Source organism: Magallana gigas, chromosome 5 (genome assembly GCF_963853765.1).
Source record: "Magallana gigas chromosome 5, xbMagGiga1.1, whole genome shotgun sequence".
Taxonomy (NCBI): domain Eukaryota; kingdom Metazoa; phylum Mollusca; class Bivalvia; order Ostreida; family Ostreidae; genus Magallana; species Magallana gigas.
Window position 1 is genome coordinate 14,279,547 of NC_088857.1, and position 22,086 is coordinate 14,301,632.

A 22,086-nucleotide genomic window follows, 5' to 3' on the forward strand; every position below is an offset into this window, starting at 1 on the left:
CAAAATCTTTAAAAATCTTCTTCTAAAAAACTATCAGGCCAGAAAAGCTCAAATTAAAATGGAAGCATCCTCAGGTAGTGTAGATTCAAGTTTGTTCAAATTATGGTCCCCGGGGGTAGGGTGGGGCCACAAGAGGGGGGTCATGTTTTACATAGGAATATATCGAATTTTTTTTTAAAAATCTTCTTCTCAAAAACTATAAGGCCAGAAAAGCTTAAATTTGAGTGGAAGCATCCTCAGATAGTGTAGATTCAAGTTTGTTCAAATCATGGTCCCCAGGGGTAGGGTGGGGCCACAATTAGGGGATAAATTTTTATATAGGAATATATAGAGAAAATCTTTAAAAAAATTTCTTTTCAAAACTTTATGGCCAAGAAAGCTCAAATTGTAACCATCCTCAGATAATGTAGATTCAAGTTTGTTCAAATCATGGTCCCTGGGGGTAGGGCGGGGCCACAATGGGGGATAAATTTTTATATATAGAGAAAATCTTTAAAAATCTTCTTCTCAAAACTATAAGGCCAGGAAAGCCCAAATTTAAGTGGAAGCATCCCAAGATCGTAAAGATTCAAGTTTGTTTAAATAATAGTCATGGGGTATGGTGGGGCCACAATGGGGGATGAATTTTTACATAGGAATATATAGAGAAAATCTTTAATATCTTCTTTTTAAAGACTATTTGGCCAGAAAAGCCTAAACTTGTGTAGAGGCATCCTCAGATAGTGTAAATTCAAGTTTGCAAAATCACAGTCCCTAGTGATAGGGCTGGGCCGTGACGGCAGTTTGAATTTTTACATAGGAATATATAGAGAAAAATCTTTAAAAATATTCTGGGAAAGTTTTCGGTCCAAAACTCAGTACTTAGTGTGAAAGCACAGGTTATGCAGATTTAAGTTTGATGAAACCATGATTCCCTAGAGAAAAGGGGGGCCACGAAATGGAGGGGGGGGGGGGGGGTAAATTGGAATAGAGAAAAATCTTCTTACAGGTACAACAACAAAAGGGGCTTGGTATTTACCCAAAAAAAGAGGTGGATAAAAATTGACAGATTTTCTATTTTTTTTAGCAAGATCTACTGTACTTAGTTGTCAAGATATTTTGATACTGTAATGCTAATTTGATCAGAATTAAGGCAATTGTTGCTCAGGTGAGCGATGTGGCCCCTGGGCCTCTTGTTTCTTATTACAATCCCGATCTCTTAGAAGTATATTTCATAAATGTTTATTTTGTAGCATTGTAATTATAACAAGAGCACTTTAGACACACTTGTACAAAATGGTGACTGAATCACACAACGTGAAACAAGACCTCTACAATAATCAAAGTACTGAAAAAATAAGACTTTTAAAGTGTATGATTATTCTACAAACTTTGTTGGAAAACTTGATATACATGTCTATTATATTTAAAACACACCTTAAATATCTCCATATTTAAAAAAAAAATCATTGTTCTCTCTTATCAGGCAAATATTGTACGTTGATTATGATTGCCCTGATTAATTTCATCAGTAATTAAAAAAAAATCTATTAAAAATAAATATCAAGAAACTTTAAGTCGTATTAGAACGTTTTTTTCGATTGTTTGCTGATGATTCTTCTCAATTTTCTATTGTTGATATAATGATATAATCAGCTTATTTACTGTCGATCCTGAAAAAGTATACACCCAATTCAAGAATCTTTGTTTACTACTTTTTAAAACTGTTTCTCATTTTAACAGCTGTTTTCCATTCAACCATTAATTGTATATTAATAATCTTGGAACTCCCAATTATTTACAAAGCAAAGCTTAAAAGCCGGGAAGTAAAAATTATTGTATATATTTAATTTTTTGGCAAGAAACTAGCCAGCTGAGAAAGAATGCTAGCAATTATAATTCCCAATTTAAAAAAGTCATTTTTTTAATCAGATAAATAGCTATGTGAAAAGTTAGTTATAAATTAAATGCACTAAAACTTATTTTATGAAGTGTCTATATTTTAATTTTGTAAGATATAAACTTGTTAATAAAGTAAATAGTATTGGTGTTAAAGAACTTGACACCGTATTATGAAAAGGGGCAAAAGTAAATATTCTAACCAAACAAATTGTAATTTTTTGAATTTATTGAACCTAAAAAGAAGTCTTAGGATAGACTTAGGCTGCAACGTTATACTAAGTATCTTCGATTTTTTTTTTTTTGCATTTCATGTCCAGGAGATTCTTCGCGAGGCCTGCATGTGCTTTGTTTATAGTAAATACGAATGCGTAATACTGTAAATTCCTAATTAAACGCGAGGAATTAATATCCGCGTAAAATCGCGAGAAGCCCGTCACGCGAATTTTAAAATCTCGCTTTTAATTTTCAGACATATGTAAACTACATGAAACTATGATAAAATTTCGGCATTCGCGATTTTATGTTCTCGCGATTTGATGGAAAACCGTTAAATCGCGGAATTAAGTACTCGCGTAAAATAAGGAATCTACAGTAGTAAAGAAGGCCGAAACCCGTAACAGTTGCGATGCATATCTTTATGCGTTATACGTTATTATTAATTTTAATGAAATAATTTAATTATTACTGTACTGTACCAGTTATCGGCTAAAATTTAACGTTTTCTTTTCGTAATTCCTTATTTCTTGATATTTTTGGATAAAACTTGACATACTTTAAAAAGTGAACTCCTTATTTATCAATCTATTAGTTTATATCATTATTTAGAACCCAAAACATCTTGTTTTGTGTTTTTAAGCACGCCCCGACTTTGCCGAGTTTTTACGATTTACTGTACCCGTTATCGGCTTCGTGATAATAACATAGTAAAAATCCGTGTTCATGTTGATTTTATACTCTGCTAAATATAGTTTGAATTATGCCCCTTGTGAGGTCAGACTTAAGTATTCGGGGTCATGATACATTATAAACAAAACTAATAAAATAATTCGTTTATTATCGTAGGGTAATACACCAAATCGTATACTATTCAATACATAATTGTGCAATCAGGCGTTCAATATTGCGCTACGAATCTCTCGGAAATTCGTGAATTCCTTTTGTTTATACATGTTAATGTATTGATTTTATATGTCAAATCAAAGAAGGGATATGATAACGTATCACAAGGAGGTAATATTCTATTTTTAACTTATTACGTCACTTCCCCCACTGCTGAAAGTGCAAAGATGTAAAATCAGCGGTATACAATGATCGTTTAAGCTCATGTATAAAACATATTCAAAAAAGTTTTCAAGCAAACTTACTTTTCTTTATTCGAAAAAGACGACTGAATTAAAAAATCTTGGATTGTCGCGTGCAATAAACCCGAACTCTCAGTTTAGCCGATAACTGGTACAGTACCAGTACAGATTCTATTTTAGATAGTTTTTGATACATTTTTTGAAATTTTAAATGAATTTGGCACTTATTGTTTTCAATGTCTCTTGATTTGTTTTATATTGGCCTCTTAATGTTATTCAAATTCAACATTTATTCTTTCTTAATATTAAGAATTGAAAAGCTTACTAGTAAACACTCAATATTGGGGTTTTCTAATATATTATTCATGAACAGATCACTGTCACCATTTTTGTCCGTCAAAATTTTTTTGTCATACACACGGACATGTGGAGAATTATGGATGTGAATGTCTACCAAAGGATTACTGCGGTGGCAAATACAGCTGTAAGCCTACAGATGTAGCGTGCTCACACAACGAAGCCATCAGATGTAACCGGAACAACAAATGTGAGTGTTACTGTTCACAGGACTCACAGTGTCATAACTGTCCTGCAGGAACCCTAGGATTCTGTGTCAACGAGAAATGTGTCTGCGAGACCAACAACTATTGTCCCGGTGGTAACAATTTTTACTGTCTGAAGAACTTTCAATGCGCACACAGCGAATCGAAAAGATGCAAAAATGACAGATGCGAATGCTTTTGCAATTTAAACACCGACTGCAAAAATTGTCCAGAAAAAGGATTTTGTGTTGATGAGGACTGTGTTTGCGAATCTCAGGACTACTGTCCTAGAGGAAATCATTTGTACTGCCTTTCTCTGAGTTGTAAACGAGGTTATACGAGCAAGTGCAATTCAACAAACCCCTGCTATTGTGCCTACGTACCTGACACTTGTAGCAATCACGACGTCTCTAAATGCTATCATTTGACATGTTTATCCGGGGAGAAGAAATATTGCGAAGGACGAACCTGTACGTGTAAGCCACTGGACTATTGTCATCAGAATGATGGTGACTGCCAACACAAGATATGTGATGCCTCAAAAGCGGAAGTTAATGTGTGTCTCAGTGGAACATGTAGTTGTCTGGCAATTCCCGACTTTTGTGGTGGCGATGATACTAGTACATGTCAGCATATCATATGCAACCAGTATCAAGTGAAGAAGTGCGAGAATGGGATGTGCAAATGTCAGGTCAATCCCTGTAAGTGAACATCACTATTATCTCTAGATATGTGATCAATTTCATTGAACCATAATGCTTAATGATATTACGTTCTTCACGTTAATAATCATCATTGTATGTAAACTTTAGTAATTTTTATAATTTAAATGTCTGAAACCTTTACACTGATATACCGTTTTCGCATTATTTACCTTTAAAAAGGTTACAATTGCTTTTTTATTGGTTCATGCATCAGCTTGCAATGCCAGAGACGGTCTGAACGATACCTGTACCCCTGAGAACACCTACTTAGAAGTAAAAGGATCAGACGGTAAAACCTATTATGCCAACTGCACTGATAGTTTTCACTACCCGCTCTGTGTTGAAGACAGGTGCAAGTGTGTATATTGGAAGGTGAGCCTGATGATAATTACGAGTAGTTCATTGATTTTTAATTATTTTGATGTAACTGATTGACCTGTTGAAAATGTCCCAAATAATTAATTGTTTTTACACATTTGCTGGAGAAAATATCATTTTAATCAAGGTGATTTGCAACATGACAATAAACGCAATTTCGATGTAAAAACGAGTACATCTTCTATAAAATATTATACACATTTAATCGCATTCTTTTGTGTGAGTATAAATTAAAAGCACGTCGTACTCCAATCAAACGTTTCAATGTGTAACGTGAATGACGTTAAATAGTTTCTGGGTGATTAACTTGCCGCACATTGCTCAGAGAGAGTAGGCATGCTTTTTGAACGTATCCTGTAACTGTTTCAGACACCACCGCCACTTTTAACATCTGAAGGCAGCACAATTCCCACGAATTCTATGACAGATGGGGCTGGTTCTATTGTTTCTTCCACGGTAACAAGCCAAACGACAGAAGCGATGACAGACAGCAGTACTCCAATCCCTACAGGTAACAACATTAAACAACTATGATAACAGCAATTTTGTTATTCATAAATCGTTATTCAAACATTATATCATTTGTTGCTCGTATTAGATAATAGAAGGCAGATTAATGATTTATAACTTATTTGAATTCTTCGAAGATCAACCAACAGGAGTCTCGCAGACTAGTGAGTATGCTTTCTGCAATTGAGTTTAAATAGATGTCTCCACCAAAAAAGCGTAAACACACAAATATTCTTATGGAATTTGAAATACTAATACATAAATATAGCTTAGATCAGCTTTTGTAATTTTTAAATTAAACAAAAACAATCAGGGAATGAGAGTTTAAAATATAGTATTCCTTTTTCATAGATCAAACAACAGCTTCGGTACCAAATACCAGTAAGTACTAGTCCTTGTGCAATTATGATCGATGCATTCTTGTACAATTTTGAAATCTTCTCAACAAACTACATGTACTGGGTCAAATTCAACCAAACTTTATGAGAGTATCCTTATGGGCAAGAAATTCTAAATTGTTATATAGAAGGGTCTTACCCTTTTCAGAGGATAATAACCACGAAATAGAAAATATAGTTGGTGTGTGTGTCTTTAAAGTTTTTTTGTTTACCAAAATTCTTATATTTACACTAACTGTTATATTAAATAAATATATTTTCTTCTCAAAAACTACCATGGTACATGTACAATTATGGAGATTACATTGTAAACATTCTAAGATTTGTAAATTCTGAAGTATACAAACCGAGACTCAAAACCAATATCGAATTTGGCCAAAAGAAAGGGTTTACTGTTCAACTGTTTAAAGAAATGAATATTAAAAATGTTAAGTATATAACTTTCTCAACTAAAGTTGCATAATACGTGAAATAACTGCAATTAGCATCCCAGTTAGGCGTTCAACTTGTACAAATTATGACACCCAACCCAATACCGGGACCCAAAGGGATTCAAAGTTACATAGAAATACCTAGAAAAATTGTTAAATAAATCTTTATACATGTATAAGAAGTACAGTTTATTATTTAGTGAAATTAGTATGTAAACAATTGAATTATTTAAAAGACTTTTAATTATTATTTATTTAAATTTGATATTATTAGACCTAAAATCATCAAGCTTTTTAGTTCGCGTATTTTGTAATCTCAACTTTTTTATTCAAAGATAGGTCACAGTTCCATATTTTGAACTTTTTCTCATGATGAATTTTTTTTGTTTTGTTATTATTGATACGTTGGGCCTAGAATAATAATATTGGTCAGTTGATCAGTTGATGCATCTTAGATCTTAAGATAAGTTGTAAAAAAGAGGTTCAAGGATTTCCTATTTCAATATTGTTTTTATGTTTGAAACCATAAGAGTTTAACAATAGTTTAAAAGAGTTATGATATATAAATATTCAGAAAGAGAAACAAGAACTTTTGTTCAGGTGAGCGATTTGGCCCGTTCGTCTTTTGTTATCATTGAGCTAAATTCGGAATGAAACAGCATCACAGCTCTCTCTCCAAGCAGTTCCCTGTTATGTTTTTCAATTGGCATTTTTTAAATTGACTATAAAGAACACAGGGGCATCTTATCCTCTCTGGTCTCTATGCCAGAGATATATATATATATATATATATATATATATATATATATATATATATATATATATATATATATATATATATATATATATATATATTAAATGATATTTACATAAATAATAATAATAATTATATATATATATATATATATATATATATATATATATATATATATATATATATATATATATATATAATTTTTATTATTATTATTATTATTATTATTTATATAAATATCATTTAGAGCAGAGCAGACAAGATTTCCTTCTGAATGAAAAAGTAGAATAAATGACTCAAAGAAAGTAAGGAAACATGGTTTTTTTTGTTTAAAAGTTGATGAGAATAACATTGAAACTAGCCGTTTTTTGTTGTGATATTTTCTTTTTTGTATATTGCTTGGTGGTCTTATGATTTTCTTTATGAATCTGATTTTTCACCTGAAATTTGCAAAAGTAGCCCCTGAATAAACATCTAATTCAACACTAATCACTTTAACTAAATATTTTTTTGTTTTTCTTTGAATGCCTTATTGTTCGTTTGGCGTAAATGAGAATGATTGACTACCTTGAAAAATGTTTTCTTTGATACACAAGTTTATTAAATAAATATATGCACTATAACGTCACTGGGTTGATAATTTGTTCAATAATCAAAAATAATTTTATCAATCTTTTCAGCTGAAGCTCCCCCTACAATATCAGGTAAGAATGATTTGTCACTGTGTCACATGTCAATAAACCAACATATATATAATGTTTATGAAGTTATTGTTGTGAAGCATAATTATTATATAAAAGAGCAACCCGTTATTCTTGCTAAATTGCTTCTTGTTTTATTTCGATTGGGACTGGATTTTGAATTATACCTACCTTTGAATGTTTAAAAGCTGCATGATCCGATTTTTGGTTATTGATTCCAATAATTTTCACATATCTTTACAATCCAGACCGATCTACTTTCAAAGATAAAGATATTTGAAGTAAATGAATTTTTTTGTTAAATCAGCCATCACTGTAAGAACAACAAACTTAATGAAAATTTGTAAAAAATTTGCAGTTTTGTTTTAATTATCCAAAACAAGCAATTTTTAAAAATATCATACGGTTTTTTGGGCACATTCCAAACTTGCAATTAAACCATACCCACCTCCACATCGAAGAAAATATTTATATGTGACGGAATCACTTGTTACACCGTTATGGAAAATCAGTTTTGAAAACAGACTTGTACATATCTTTTTCTAAGATATACATGTATTGCGTAATTATTTGAGAAAATCCCTGGGTAAAACTATACATTTACTTCACAAAATCATTGGTTTACAGCGCTGATGATAAAATTTGATATAAAATCGGACCAATCCACTTAATTAAACTATTGTCTAACACTTCTTTTCCGTGTATGCAGATAAGTGCCTTTTTAAAGATTTATCGATTATAAAGATTCTATAAAAATAGAAACTGTTTAAGTTCAATCAAAAAAGATTTTGCATGCAAAACAATATGAAAGCATTTTTGTGTCGAGCTATCTGAAGTCAAGCACTGAAAATTATATACAGCAAATATATGTTTGTGTCAATCATAACCAAATGAACTTTTTAAGCTATCATATTAGTTGCCCGATCGTGGGGAGATACAAAAAAGATTCTCGAGGAACGTGTCGTCTGACCTTAAACATCAAATTTGATAAACAATGTACATTGACAAAATTCATTTAAAACTGATACTTGATCAATTTGAACCTCTTTCAGTCGCCACATGTGCCTCCAGGTTGGACTGTAACCAACAGAACACCTATCTTACGTTTCCGACCTTCACCATGCCGTGTCCTATAGATCATATTGACTGTGTTGACAACGAATGCTTCTGTAGCCTAGACAAGGTCAAGTTTAGGTTTAAAGTTAAAATAATGTTAATTTCAAGATATGTATTCATATTACTTTTCCACCATTTGATATTGAAGTTGTTTCATTTTCAATCCTGTAACATTCTTAAAGTACGGGATAAAGATATATCAATTCAATTTAATTCTCGACGTCTTTAATTTCTCATAACCTTAAGGTTGTCCGATCCTCGGCCGCGTAAAAATACTATTTCGTCTTCAAACTTTACAACATGTTTAAATGAAATAAAATAGGAAGAAATGTGTTGATGGTATCTATGCATTTTACAAAGTTATTGCAATTTTTGGCCACAATGGATATTATAAAATCAATATACAGAAGTTCAGATAAAGTTGGAAAAAAGGTTCGTACCTGTGAAGTGTGGCTCGAACCCGTTTACCTTTATGAAGTAGGTTTCCCTGGAGCCACTTAGCCAAGCAACTTGTTGAAGAGTTGAGTTTCACATTAACACTACAAGATTTATTAACTTTGTCTATATAAAAGACAGATTTATGGTACGAATAACAAAACCCGGATAATTTAGATTTAACAAATGCTGAGGATGGGAGATTGTTAAAGACTCATCTTTGTTCAACAAACATTTATCATTTAATTATTATAAGTGGAAGTCATTCTTTTTTAGATAACAACTTCTCGGGCAGCGGGTACCACAAGTACGTATGTAACGAAGAATGCAAATTGGGGCTTAAGAAATAATTAAGTTCTTCATAGAAATGAATTATAATTGCTATTAGACAAGAATCTAGTGTCAAATTATCAAGTTTATTTGTATTGTACCTTTGGGCCAAGGAGAGGCCTCCATAGCCGGGCGGGGTTAAGCAGTTTACAAAAACAGGATTCTGAAAAATGGGTGCAAGAATTTGTGACATAAAAGTACAAATAAACAACGTTGACACATGTTGTAAAAGCACAATAAGAAGTACATCACCAAACTAATTTGTATTCAGGGGCACATTTATTATTGCACAATTTTCTCTTAAAATATGTGATTTTGTATCATCCCGAGATTAGCTATCCTATTCAAAAGCGCCCTTTTGTAACTTAAGTAATGAGTTTTTAGGTAGATATTAAAATTATACAGTTTGTCTAAATACTAGCTTATTGTTTAGTTATCGTTTTCTTGACAGCTCAAAAAGTATCAACTTCGACGGCCTCTTCGACTTCTGTCGGCAGTACAGCAAGTGCCACTAACACAAGTAATTACTGATTGTTTTTGTTTTTTGCTCATCCGAGAGTTTAAAGTAAGAATTTCTGATTGCAGTTTGTTCCTCTCTCTGTCATTTTGTAATTTTCTCTACATTTTCGACTCTTTTTAATGAAACAAAACATAACTTGTTATCTTTTTAAATGAATAATAGCGTGCTCATTAAGATAAAAAAAATGTGCTTAAAAATGAAACTGAGATGTGATCATTTGGTCTCCAGATAACAAAATGCATTGAAAAAGAACATTTAAAATATGACGTCTGTCATAATATTTTATGAAAAATGTCGGACATATAAGGTGATTCCGAATATTTATATGATGCTCAGACAAATATAAAAAAACAGTTGTTGAGTAAATTGCATTTGAAGCTAATTTGGTCCATAAAAAAATCGGGGACTTTTTTCTATATATTTCGCAAATACAGTACCATGAATAAATGTATTAAATGATGAACTTTTCCAGCCATTTCCCCTTCACATTACAAATGGCACTTTGATCTGCATTAATTAAATCAAAGGGCCATACAATTGTGCGATGATAAACATAAAAACGGCCCAAGAGAACACAACAACATTAGATATAGTTACTATTAAAAGTAACAATAAAATGTTTATAATCTCATCAAAATATGATGATGCTTTGATATGAAATCTATTATATTTCTTCAGTAGTTTATGCTATTTATCTCTTTTAAAGCACTATTTGTTTTATTTCATAACCTTCATTTTGTAGCTCCTCTGTCAACATCTCATCCACCGTTGACAACAACATCATCAACAGGTATTATTATACCTAATTATGATAATTCTGTATAACACACCATTTAATTGGTCTAGAGGGTCATGTGACAGCGAACAAACCGTCTTGGGATTTAATATAATAATGTACCCATTCGGAAGTCTCAAGATTTTTCATTACATTAGAATGAAAAAGTTGCGATTTGCATTTGAATTAATTAAACATCATTAAAGCTGAACACCGCTCGTAAATAGCCGCTGTCCGCCATATTTTTCTTTCATCACTGCTGTCCCTTCAACTCCTATATCGGGTGCAAACCTCTACATGGTTTGAAGTACTTCGTTGTAGTGGTAGTAAATCTTGCTTCACCGTGTTACTCGGTCGTGATGATTATTATCATTAATGATATTAATATTATTAAATTTCACGCACTTTTTTCAAGCCTGGAGAATTTACTAACATCAAATAAATTGGTCAATGCATTATTTACAAACAGAATATGCACATAGAATAAGAAATAAATACATAAAAATACAAAGACCATGAAAGAAATACTGTACTTCACGTCCGCCACGAGTTTCAGGTGTGCAGTTGGGCGTAAAGAAATCGATATCTGGACACTATTCATTTATATATGATAAGTATTTGTGAAACAAACAGGAAAATTTTTCAAAAAGGTTAAACATTCACGAAGATTTTGCTTTTTTCGAGTTACAAAACTATAATTAGAACTCGATGTACATTGTAAAAGATTGTCGTTTGCTATAACAAACAATTAATTTTACTTCATGAGGGCTTGGGAATTATGAAGAAATGATAATGTATTATTTTCCAAGCATCCGAATATAGTTATTTGTTCATACAACAACAACTGAAAACAACACTGGCTTAAATATTTATACATGATTTTATAAAGCTGTTTTGATTTGAGTCAGCTACTTTGATTAGAGTAATGGTCTGTGTTACTCAGGGCTTAATGATAGATGATTTGATCTCGTATTAAAGGTAATTATCTCTTCATTTTTAGCATTATTTTCATCAGGCAACCAACCTGCCTCGACAATGTACGTTATTTGACACATTTCAAGTAAAACAGACTGTGTAACGTAAATATCGTCTCCCTTCCAAACCATTCGAAAACATAATTTGAAATATGAAATTCTTATTAATCATAACAGAATGTCTGTTTTATCCTCTACATATTATTTGAAATAGCAGTGTATATGGCGGTTTTCGGCGTAAGCCACGAGTTTTGTGGTTTTTCTTTTTTCTTACATGTAACAATACTCAATGTACGTAGATGTGAACGTGTTTATGGAGTTTAACGTGATGTAAAAATGCATCGAATTCTAGCTCATTCATCTAAATACTAGCTCATTGTTTAGTTATCGTTTTCTTGGTAGCTCAAACAGTATCAACTTACACGGCCTCTTCGACTTCTGTCGGCAGTACAGCAAGTACCACTAACACAAGTAATTAATGTTTTTGTTTTCCTCACCCGAGAGTTTAAAGTAAGATTTTCTGATTGCAGTTTGTTTCTCTGTCTTTTTTTAAATTTTCGACTTTCTTTAACGAAACGAAACATCACTTGTTTTCTCTTTAATTAATAATAGTGTGCTTATTAAGATTAAGAAATAGTTACTTAAAAATGTAACTGACATGTGATTATTTGGGCTCCTGATAACAGAATGCATTGATAATGAATATTTAAAATATGACGTCTGTTATATTTTCATCGAAAATGTCGGACCTATATGATGATTTCTAATATTAATATTAGACTCAGACAAATATGAAAAAACCCAGCTGTTGAGAAAATTGATATTTGAAGCTACTTTGATTAATAAATCAGAGACATCTTTTGATATCTTTTTTGCAAATACATCACCATGAATAAATGTATTTAATGATGAACTTTTCCTGCCATTGTCACAACACACTACAAATGGCACTTTGATCTGAATGAAATAAATCGAAGGGCCCCACAATCGTACGTTGATAAACATTTGAACATATTCCGACGACTGAGTGAAATATTAGTCTCCATTTTCAAAGCTTTATCATCTTAGTATATTTTTGAAACTTTTTACATGCTTATACTGTATATCTTTTCACTTAAGGTGGTATGGAACACCTGCCGATTTGAATGTGGATAAGAGTATTTTATAATCAAAATACTCTCATCGCTTTCGAATTTTTAAATTTTAAAATATCTGACATAATATATGTGTTAACAATTTTTGAAAGGTAAATTAAAATTATAAAAACCCCAGCGGTATTCGAACTCATATGTAAAAGATTTATAGTTAACATCTAACCCGTTGTGTTACGCTGCTAGGTATCAACCTAGGAAAGAAAACATTTATAAAATTATACATCAGTTTTTTGTTTATTTCGATAGGAAATTCGTCATAATATGAATGATGTCCCATACTACCTTAATAATGTAGCACTTCCGATAACCACACTTCGACCATAGACCACCCAAACAGATTTGTTCTTTAAATTAAAATTGAAATGATAGTTTTTATGTAGATACATTTTATTACTTGATATATCATTGCACAATACTTTAATCCTTATTTGTTTTACAAGTGTGATACAAAGAACTTGAATAGTTTTGAACTATATGCCATTCCCTGTGCATATTCTAAAATAATTTGAGGAATTAACCGTACCAGATGAATGGTCAACAACACACGATAAAATACTTTGGTTTTCCATTTTTTGTGCAATTCATAAATATGTCAAAATGTTAATGATAGGATTGACGTGTCCTGTGTGTGACGAAAATCAAAACTGTAATGTGACGCAGGCCTGTTCCCTTGGCGAAGTTTGCATGATTCGAAACACACCGTTTACAGTGCATTGTTCGAAGGTAAGTATCAGTACTAGAAGCATTTTGGTTTCAAAGAAACCTTTTCTATTACAGAACTTAAGTACTTTAGTATATTTATCTTAAATCTTAGAAACAAGACTGCATCTTTATGAAGACATTGGTGAATGAGATAATATGCTGCGAAGATCATCAGTGCATTTCTAAGATCGTACCAGACATGTATGGTAATGATTTAATGTGAAAATATTTATTATGTTTTTGCAGTAGTTTATGCCATTAACCTCTTTAAAAGCATTGTTATACCACCGCTCCGAAGGAGAAGGAGGTATACTGTTTACCCTTGTGTGTCTATCTGTCTGTCCGTCCGTCCTTCTGTCTGTCTGTCCGTAACAAACATTTCTGTCGCATTTATTTGTGTAGGCATGCCATATCGTAGGATATATTTTTGTACCAATCGGACGTCAACTTCCTGTTAAATGTCGACTTTGTTTATTTTTAACCTGAATTTGCAAACAAATTTTCGTTAAAGATTTCTCAGCAACTATTTATAGCAGATGCTTGAAATTTTGAGACACAATTTATTTAGGCATACCATATCGTGGGATATAATTTTGTACCAATCGGACGCCAAATTCCTGTTGATGACTTCGTTTTTAGCAAAAATTTTCAAACAAATTTTCGTCAAAGATTTCTCAGCAACTATTTATCGCAGATGCTTGAAATTTTGATACAATATTTGTTGAGGCATGCCATATCTTTGTATATTTTTGTTCTAATCGGACGTCAACTTCCTGTTAAAAGACGACTTTGCTTCTTTTGCATATTCACATCAGAGCGGGGCTATTACTAGTGAACATTGGCTCAAATATCTTGGTTTTTTTTTCATAACCTTCATTCTGTAGCTCCTCTGTCAACATCTCATCCACCATTGACAACAACAACAACAGCAACAACAATAACAACAACAGGTATTATTATACCTCATTATGATAATTCTGTATAGCGCCATTCTCTCATCAGAGGTCGTGCTACACAAGCTTCGCTGCTTACACATCTGTCAACGCCCGATGTGCACGATTCTTGTACATTTACAAACTGAAACGATGGGCAAAATATATTTAAAATCGATGTATTGAACTTCTTTTATCTATTAATAAGATTGAAAGTAAATCAATTCCAATATTTGATACTTTTATACATATTTATTTCAAAGTTACTTGGAAAACTATTTTGCGGAAGTAAAGATTGAAATCTGATAACATGATCTAGTTTGACAGATGTTTGAAAGTTTTGAAAATTCATTTTTCGCACGCTCCCGAATCATCGTCGATTTGAAGCTAATTCGGTTAATTAAAAAAACCGGGAACATCTTTCTATATCTATTTCGCAAATACAGTACCATGATATAATTGTATTTAATGATGAACTTCTCCAGCCATTTCCCCGACACACTACAAATGGCACTTTGATCTGCATGAAATAAATCAAATGGCCATACAATTGTGCGCCAATAAACATAAAAACGGCCAAAGAGAACACTACAGCATTAGATATAGTTCCAATTAAAAGTAAAAATAAAATGTTTATGATCTCATCAAAATATGATGATGCTTTGATATGAAAATATATATTTCTTCAGTAGTTTATGCCTCTTATCTATTTGAAAGCACTATTTGTTTTATTTTATTACGTTCATTCTGTAGCTCCTCTGTCAACATCTCATCTACCATTGACAACAACAACAACAACAGGTATTATTATACCCCATTATAATAGTTTTGTATAACACACCTTCTAATTGCTCTAGAGAGTCACGTGACAGTGAACAAACCGTCATAGGAATTAATATATTGTTACACCAATTCAGAAGTCTGATTACTGTTTATTTGCGATCCCTTTCTCTGTCTTTCTGTAAATTCTTTACATTTTTGACTTTTTTAATGAAACAAAATATAACTTGTAAATTTTCTAAATGAATAATAGTGTGCTTTCCGGAAAGCTCGGAAAACATATCTGAGGTTGTTTTTTCAAGCTTGGGGGTAGTTAAGAAAAGCTATCTATTTATCATAATTTTAGAAATAAATTGTGCTGGTGATTGGGTCTCAATTTAGAATTGTGAATCTAGAGTAGGCTTCACATCGGTAATGGCATAGCTCATTGACTGTGCCTTAATCATTATGTATCTACTGTAATTTCAATTTCGAGGTGAAAATATTCAAGAACCGTTGGTACTGTTTTGTAGCAATCGTATCATCTCGAGCCTTTCCAGCAAGTTCGGAAAACATATATCCGAGGTTGTTTTCCGAGCTTGAAAGAATTTAACATAAAGCTAGCTATTTATTATATCATTTAAAATAACTTTGCATTATAAGACCTAAGCTACTGTTACTTATTGACATTTACAATAAAACACAAAACTTCGTGTAAAGATGATAAAACGAAATTTATATGATACAGTTTGTCTACAGTAGTACAGTATTCCCAGAATCCCCTACTATGGAGTCGAACATGAGTATTCCAGTGAAAAAGAAGACTAACGTAGTTGCTAGCGCTCGAGAGCGCTAGCAACACGATGCTGGATGCAGCGGTATAACTTTGATTTCATAAAAAATACGAGTCTACGTCACTTCCTAAGATATCTTCTACCCGATCTCAACTTACAAGCTCGGATACACACTTCTCAATTTTAGACACGCAGGCTCAAAAGGCACATAAAGACATAAAAATGTTCCACACGCCATGGTATGAAGAGGAAGGTGGCATTTATATAAATAAGAAATATATTGTCTTTGATAGTTAATTGCTCTTTAGGATTTGCTCGAAAGACGTTAAGCTTTTTTTTAAAACGCATAACTTGTCATATGTAGAACTTAATAGCGTACTTTGTAAAAATGACAATAATTTTTGCGAGGAATATCCGTCTTGTGAAGGATGTACTCTTATTTAAAAAACGACCAAACCAACTTTAAAAATTACAGACCATTTGGCTAAACTAATACTTAATAGAAAATTTTAGCTTTCATATTTGCATGCAAGACGACTTCAAAAAGTGATAGATAACTTGATATACGAAAATCCATTCAAGCGGCTTACATTAAAGGGCAGTATTATGGACAAAATGCAAGAATAATTTCAGATTTATTCGATTATTGCAAGGAAACAAATAACTTAAACAAATGAATTAAAAATTAAAAAATAATTAAGAATTTTTAAAGGTATTTTTATCAGTAACTACAATGCTACAATTTGCAATATTATTGTTTTAAATTCCAAGCATCCTGATATAATTACATATTGAAACAACAACCACTGAAAACAACGCTGGCTTAAATTTTATATATGATTTTATAAAGCGCATTTGATTTGAGTCAGCTACTTTAATTAGAAAAATGGCCTGGTAGTAAGCATTTGTTACACAAAAAGTCTTAACGATTTGATCCTGTTTTAAATGTAATGATATCCTCATTTTAAGCATTATTTTCATTATGCAACCATGCCTGTGTCCCAAAAATGTACGTCATTTGACACATTTCAAGTAATGCAGACTGTTTAAAATATCGGCTCCCTTCCGAACCATTCGACAATCTGATTGAAATAAAAAAAACAAAAAAAAAAAACACAAGAAAAACCGAAAGTCCAAACATTTACATCAAGAATTGCTCTTAAACTTTAGTATTCATTTTCTGTTTTCGTTTTCAAGAAACGTTCACGAAACATCTGTCGAGAATAATGAAACAAAACTTTAAGACGTAAATATTAGGTCTTTTCGATTGAAAATGGAAAATAATAGCTGTCACAGAACAGCAAGTATATCTCTCACTAGTACATGAATATACTTTTTTGTATGGTGTTCGCTTAGTACACCGTACATGTAAAGAAAAAAAGTTACTAGAATTAAAATTGTCGTTTAATCATTTTGATAAAAGCTATGAAAAAAAATTAAATGAAGTTACTTTGACAAAAAAAAATGGCAACTCAGATTTAAACACTTACATGTACTTACTTAGACCTGTCGTTTCATGAGTTTTCATCAACGACAATCCTCCAACAAACAGAGTTCTGGGTTGATTTTTAGCACAGCAATAAATTTTACTGCCCTATGTCACAATGTGAAGTAATAATGTAACACTAGTATGTGTTTTCGCAATATAATGTTCAAAGGATGTCAGTCGTTTCTTTACGTTTTAAATCAAATTCGTTTGATAGTTTTTGTATCTATATTGATTTCATTATAAATGATGACTTTAAAATGTGTAATTCATATGATTTTCATACAAATGTACATGTACATATTTTAAACAAGTTATCTTGGTATACTATATATATTCTATCTTTCACATACTTAAAGGAATGGTTCACATTTAAGAAATCATATAAATAAGTATTTTTTTTTATTAATTTTCTTTCTCATATAAATCCAAGCTCTCCGATTACATTCTGTTCACCCAGTTTGATAAGACGTGAAAAAATTTGAATAATGTGAATGTGAACCTTTCCTTATTTTAGATAGTTGTGCATATTCTACAATATTATAGAAGGATAAAGATAAGAGTGAATGCTAAACATAAACATGTATTCTTGGTTTCCAATATTTTGTGCAATTTATAAACACATCAATATATAAATGTTTTTGCATATCATTAAAGCATGTCATTATTTTATTGTCAGGATTGAAGTGTCCTGTATGTGAAACAATTTTTCATTGCGTTTGGAATCGAGTCTGTCACCATGGCGAAGTTTGCATGATTATAAACAACCCGTTTTCAATAAATTGTTCGATGGTAATTCATGAATAATAGCACTTTCTTGATATAGTAATTCAGTTGATCACCTTTAATACAATATTATACTGCATTTTTTTTTTATATTTTAGAAACAAGACTGTCACCATCAAAGAGTAGAAAAATTATGTTGCGAAGATGAACATTGCGTTTCTGATATTGTAGGAGTTTAATCAGGATCTACAAATACGAAAATTGTCAAATATGCTTTCATTGATAGCTTATTTTTGAACGATATTAAATATTCCCTAACTGAAATACTGACTTTCTGGAAACGCGTTCTGTCATTATTGCAGCAACGTTGAAGCAACATTCTGGCAACAATTTCCGGTAATGTTGCCACGTTTTTCGTATGGAAATGAAATTGCAGCAAAATTGCCAGAAAGATGTTGCCGCAAACGTTTTGCTGCAACAAATTGTTGCAACAATTTCTTTCTGGTAATACATTGCGGCAATACTGCTGCCTAATCGTTTTTCGTATAAAATTGCTGCAATATTTCCAGAAAATTGTTGCCGCAACACATTGTTGTGAAAACACCATTCTAGCAATGCTCGAGATTGCAGCAAAATTGCTAGAAAGCTTACAGATAAACAGTACGAAGATCAATATTAAAGGTCATATGAAACGATATCCTGACCATATTGAGTTATATACGGGAATGAGTTCATAAGTGCCTATTTAATAAGATTGACGTTGTTTTTGAATATTTTGTGCAAAATGTGAGCGCCACAGTCGATCAAAATCACTTAATCGGGAAAAGGAACATTGACTTACGCGGCTTACCTCTCTTGCTTATGACGTCAGTAAGACCCAATAACCTTATAAAGCTATGTTGTGAATACAAATAGCCATGTCATTTTCCAGCATTTTAAAAGAAAAAAAATTATTTTATATAAAAACTTGTATAATTATAAAATAATCAACCACGTCAGTATTTTTTCTCTCAAGAAATGAAATCGTGTGCGTTTATATTTAATAGCGTGTACATATTCAGTTTAGAGACTGCACGGAGAATGAATGATTTTCTTTATGGATCCACATGCAAGTATGATATAATTTTAATATATGCATGTATATATTTTTTATTTCGATCTTTTTAATGAAATTGACAATTTCAAAAATAACTGATCGTTTTTTCCCATTTGCACGTTCATGGAATTCATGGAATTTTTTTTCTAAACAACTTATAGGCCTCGTGGTGCCTCATTCGCGTCACGATTATATTGTTTGTTTCGCTTTCAAATTCACAAATACCAGTATGTTACCATTTAATTATTTTTAGTCTAAGAAAATTTTTATCATTATTGATGCTTGTTCTTAATAAAAATCTGTTAATTATCTTCACATTCGTTCACAACTATTTTAATCAAACAACCGATTTATTTTACCGATACATTTCTAAATCCTTAAATGCCATATTTCCGCGATCTAATTTAATAAAACGTTAATACACGTGTACACAAATTGTTTTCTAAAGATATTGCTACATGTATATATCAATAAGTCAGAAATTTATATTACTTCAAATTAAAATTTAAGAATAATTTTGCGGCATTTTACAGCAGCTCTTAAATACAAACTATGTACACAATGCCTCAAACATTTTCATTGGCCTGCCTGATACTTTTTTATGTGACAAAATAAATCAAATCAATTAAAACGCTTTAATGCCCTTTAAATGTAGCTCAGTCATTATACGTACCGAAGAAAATGATGTTTCTATTTCAAAAGGATAAGGATAATTCATTAATCATCTGTTAATGTTGGAGAATTTCTTTCGTTAAATTTCCACTGCATAACGGGATCTTCATCATGATTACTCTGGTGAGAGGCTGATATTAGATGTATTCATTATAATGACCAATTAAAACTAAGTCATCTGTAGGCTACTACGAAATCAAATGATTTCATTTGAAAAGAAAGACACGTTCATATATGCAAAAATTACTAAAATTTGATCGATAAACTACTGTAAAATTACACTAATTTTGATACATTTTTTACATCGGTGGGTCTGTGTGACGTCATAAATTCACAAAATCAAGAACGATAAGCGGGGAAGAATTATCGTAGGTGCTCAGTTTTCACGGTTATTTCTCAGTAATGCAAAGGCAAAAAAAAAACTTTACATAACGTATTTTAACATTTGTTTATACCAAGCTTTATATTTATGAAAGAAAATCACAGTGTTAAAAATCGTTTCATATGACCTTTAAGCAGCGTAAAAATATTACAGCAAACATAAGAAAAACAAATAATGAACACTAAAGATCATTTAATGATGGCTACTAATGCTATGCTTTTTCAATTAATTTACAGATTACTTTTACTGGTAGTCAATAAAACATGTAAACTTGAATAGTTGCAATATTAGAGATCTGAAACTTGAGTTTCAACATGCTTATAAAGGACACCATTTTTTAAATTCACGCATTTTATAAATACAATAAACACAAATATGAACAAATCATAACTTGACTAAAAGTACTCAACCGATCAGTAACGATTTATTGCCGTAGAAAAACATGTATTGCAGTTTGATAACACAACGTATGGAAGAAACATGGGCAAAAGTTCCTTGTTTACCGTAAGCAAAGCTCAAACCATATAGTTCTTAAGTCCAGCCAGACCACTTGTTGTATTATGCTTGATACTGGCATTTGTCCTGGGCATTCCAAATTTCCTTTTTTGACAGTCTCGTGTTTCGTGTGCTCTCTGATTTTACACATAAATAATCACCAAAAACAGATATCAGAATATCACAAAAATATCCTCTTTGAAATTCAACATTATTAACAAAGAAGATGGATGGATAAGGCGTGTAAAATGCCTATACACGGAAAAATAAGATACTGAATAATTAAATATCAATAAATCTGATAGTTTGTTAAACTATAATTATTAAAAACAATATATATTTAACAAATCATCGATTTGTAACCTTTTAATGTGTTCAATACTTGGAATACGTTGACTCAAACGGGCGTAATCTATACGAATCAAAACATTCATTTTTATTTTAGAATTTCAAAACCTTTTCTTGTATACAGCGGATCTGGGCTCCATATTTTTTCTCACAATCTGAAAAAAGCCTAATAGAAAACAAACCGATTTCAATCAATAAAAAGGTGAAGAGATGACCATCTATAGATTAAAAATATCATTTTGTATCCCAGCAATTGAACGTTTTCAAAAAAATAATACAAGTCCGTAAATTCGTGGCTAAAGTAACACATAGAATTTAAACAGCATTGTTACAACGCACTTTGAAAAATTACGCAGTTTGAAAAAAAATTTCAAAGTGCGTTAATTTTTGGACCAAGTCAACGCACTTTGAAAAAAATATCTTTTTTTCAAAGTGCGTTGATATCGTCGATATTAACGCACTTTGAAAAAAAAATTCATGGTTTAGTGAAAATAGTTTATAGTTTTATATACAATAAATGATTGTTTTAACCGTGTTTAGCTTAATGTGATATAATAAAAAGAGAACTAATTGCATTCTCAGCTAACTTGATAAACAGTTTCTAGATGAGAATTTTTTCTTTTCTCCTAAGACAATATCGACAATTTACACGGAAAAAAAATCGGGAGGTTTGAATTATCCAAATATGACATAAACTTCATCGCTTAGCAACTGCATTTTCCTTTTTTTTTTTTTTTTTGAATATCCAGCAAGTTTACCTCTTACCTGGTTTATCGGGCTATGCCCGAAC

The 22,086-nt window shown here is 31.5% G+C and overlaps 3 protein-coding genes and 1 long non-coding RNA gene across 4 annotated transcripts in view; all 4 read left to right on the plus strand.

Moving 5' to 3' along the window:
- Nucleotides 1–22,086, plus strand: part of LOC117689736 (uncharacterized) — a 110,527-nt gene that overhangs the window by 53,505 nt on the left and 34,936 nt on the right. The window lies entirely within an intron of this gene.
- Nucleotides 4,045–22,086, plus strand: part of LOC105328323 (uncharacterized) — a 49,941-nt gene continuing 31,899 nt past the window's right edge. Inside the window, exons 1-2 of the mRNA XM_066086403.1 lie at nucleotides 4,045–4,425; nucleotides 4,643–4,778. Of these exons, the coding sequence (XP_065942475.1) occupies nucleotides 4,401–4,425; nucleotides 4,643–4,778 (161 nt within the window). The 5' untranslated portion in view covers nucleotides 4,045–4,400. The remainder of the gene's footprint in view (nucleotides 4,426–4,642; nucleotides 4,779–22,086) is intronic.
- Nucleotides 8,598–14,591, plus strand: LOC117689758 (uncharacterized). The gene is made up of 8 exons (XM_066086402.1): nucleotides 8,598–8,783; nucleotides 9,428–9,458; nucleotides 9,933–10,001; nucleotides 10,744–10,791; nucleotides 12,153–12,221; nucleotides 13,515–13,627; nucleotides 13,719–13,812; nucleotides 14,491–14,591. The coding sequence occupies exons 1-8, from the start codon at nucleotides 8,721–8,723 to the stop codon at nucleotides 14,589–14,591; spliced, it is 588 nt and encodes a 195-aa protein (XP_065942474.1). The 5' UTR covers nucleotides 8,598–8,720.
- On the plus strand, nucleotides 15,290–18,612 carry LOC136275516 (uncharacterized). The gene is made up of 3 exons (XR_010714100.1): nucleotides 15,290–15,339; nucleotides 18,257–18,369; nucleotides 18,462–18,612. It is a non-coding gene; the product is annotated as an uncharacterized lncRNA (long non-coding RNA).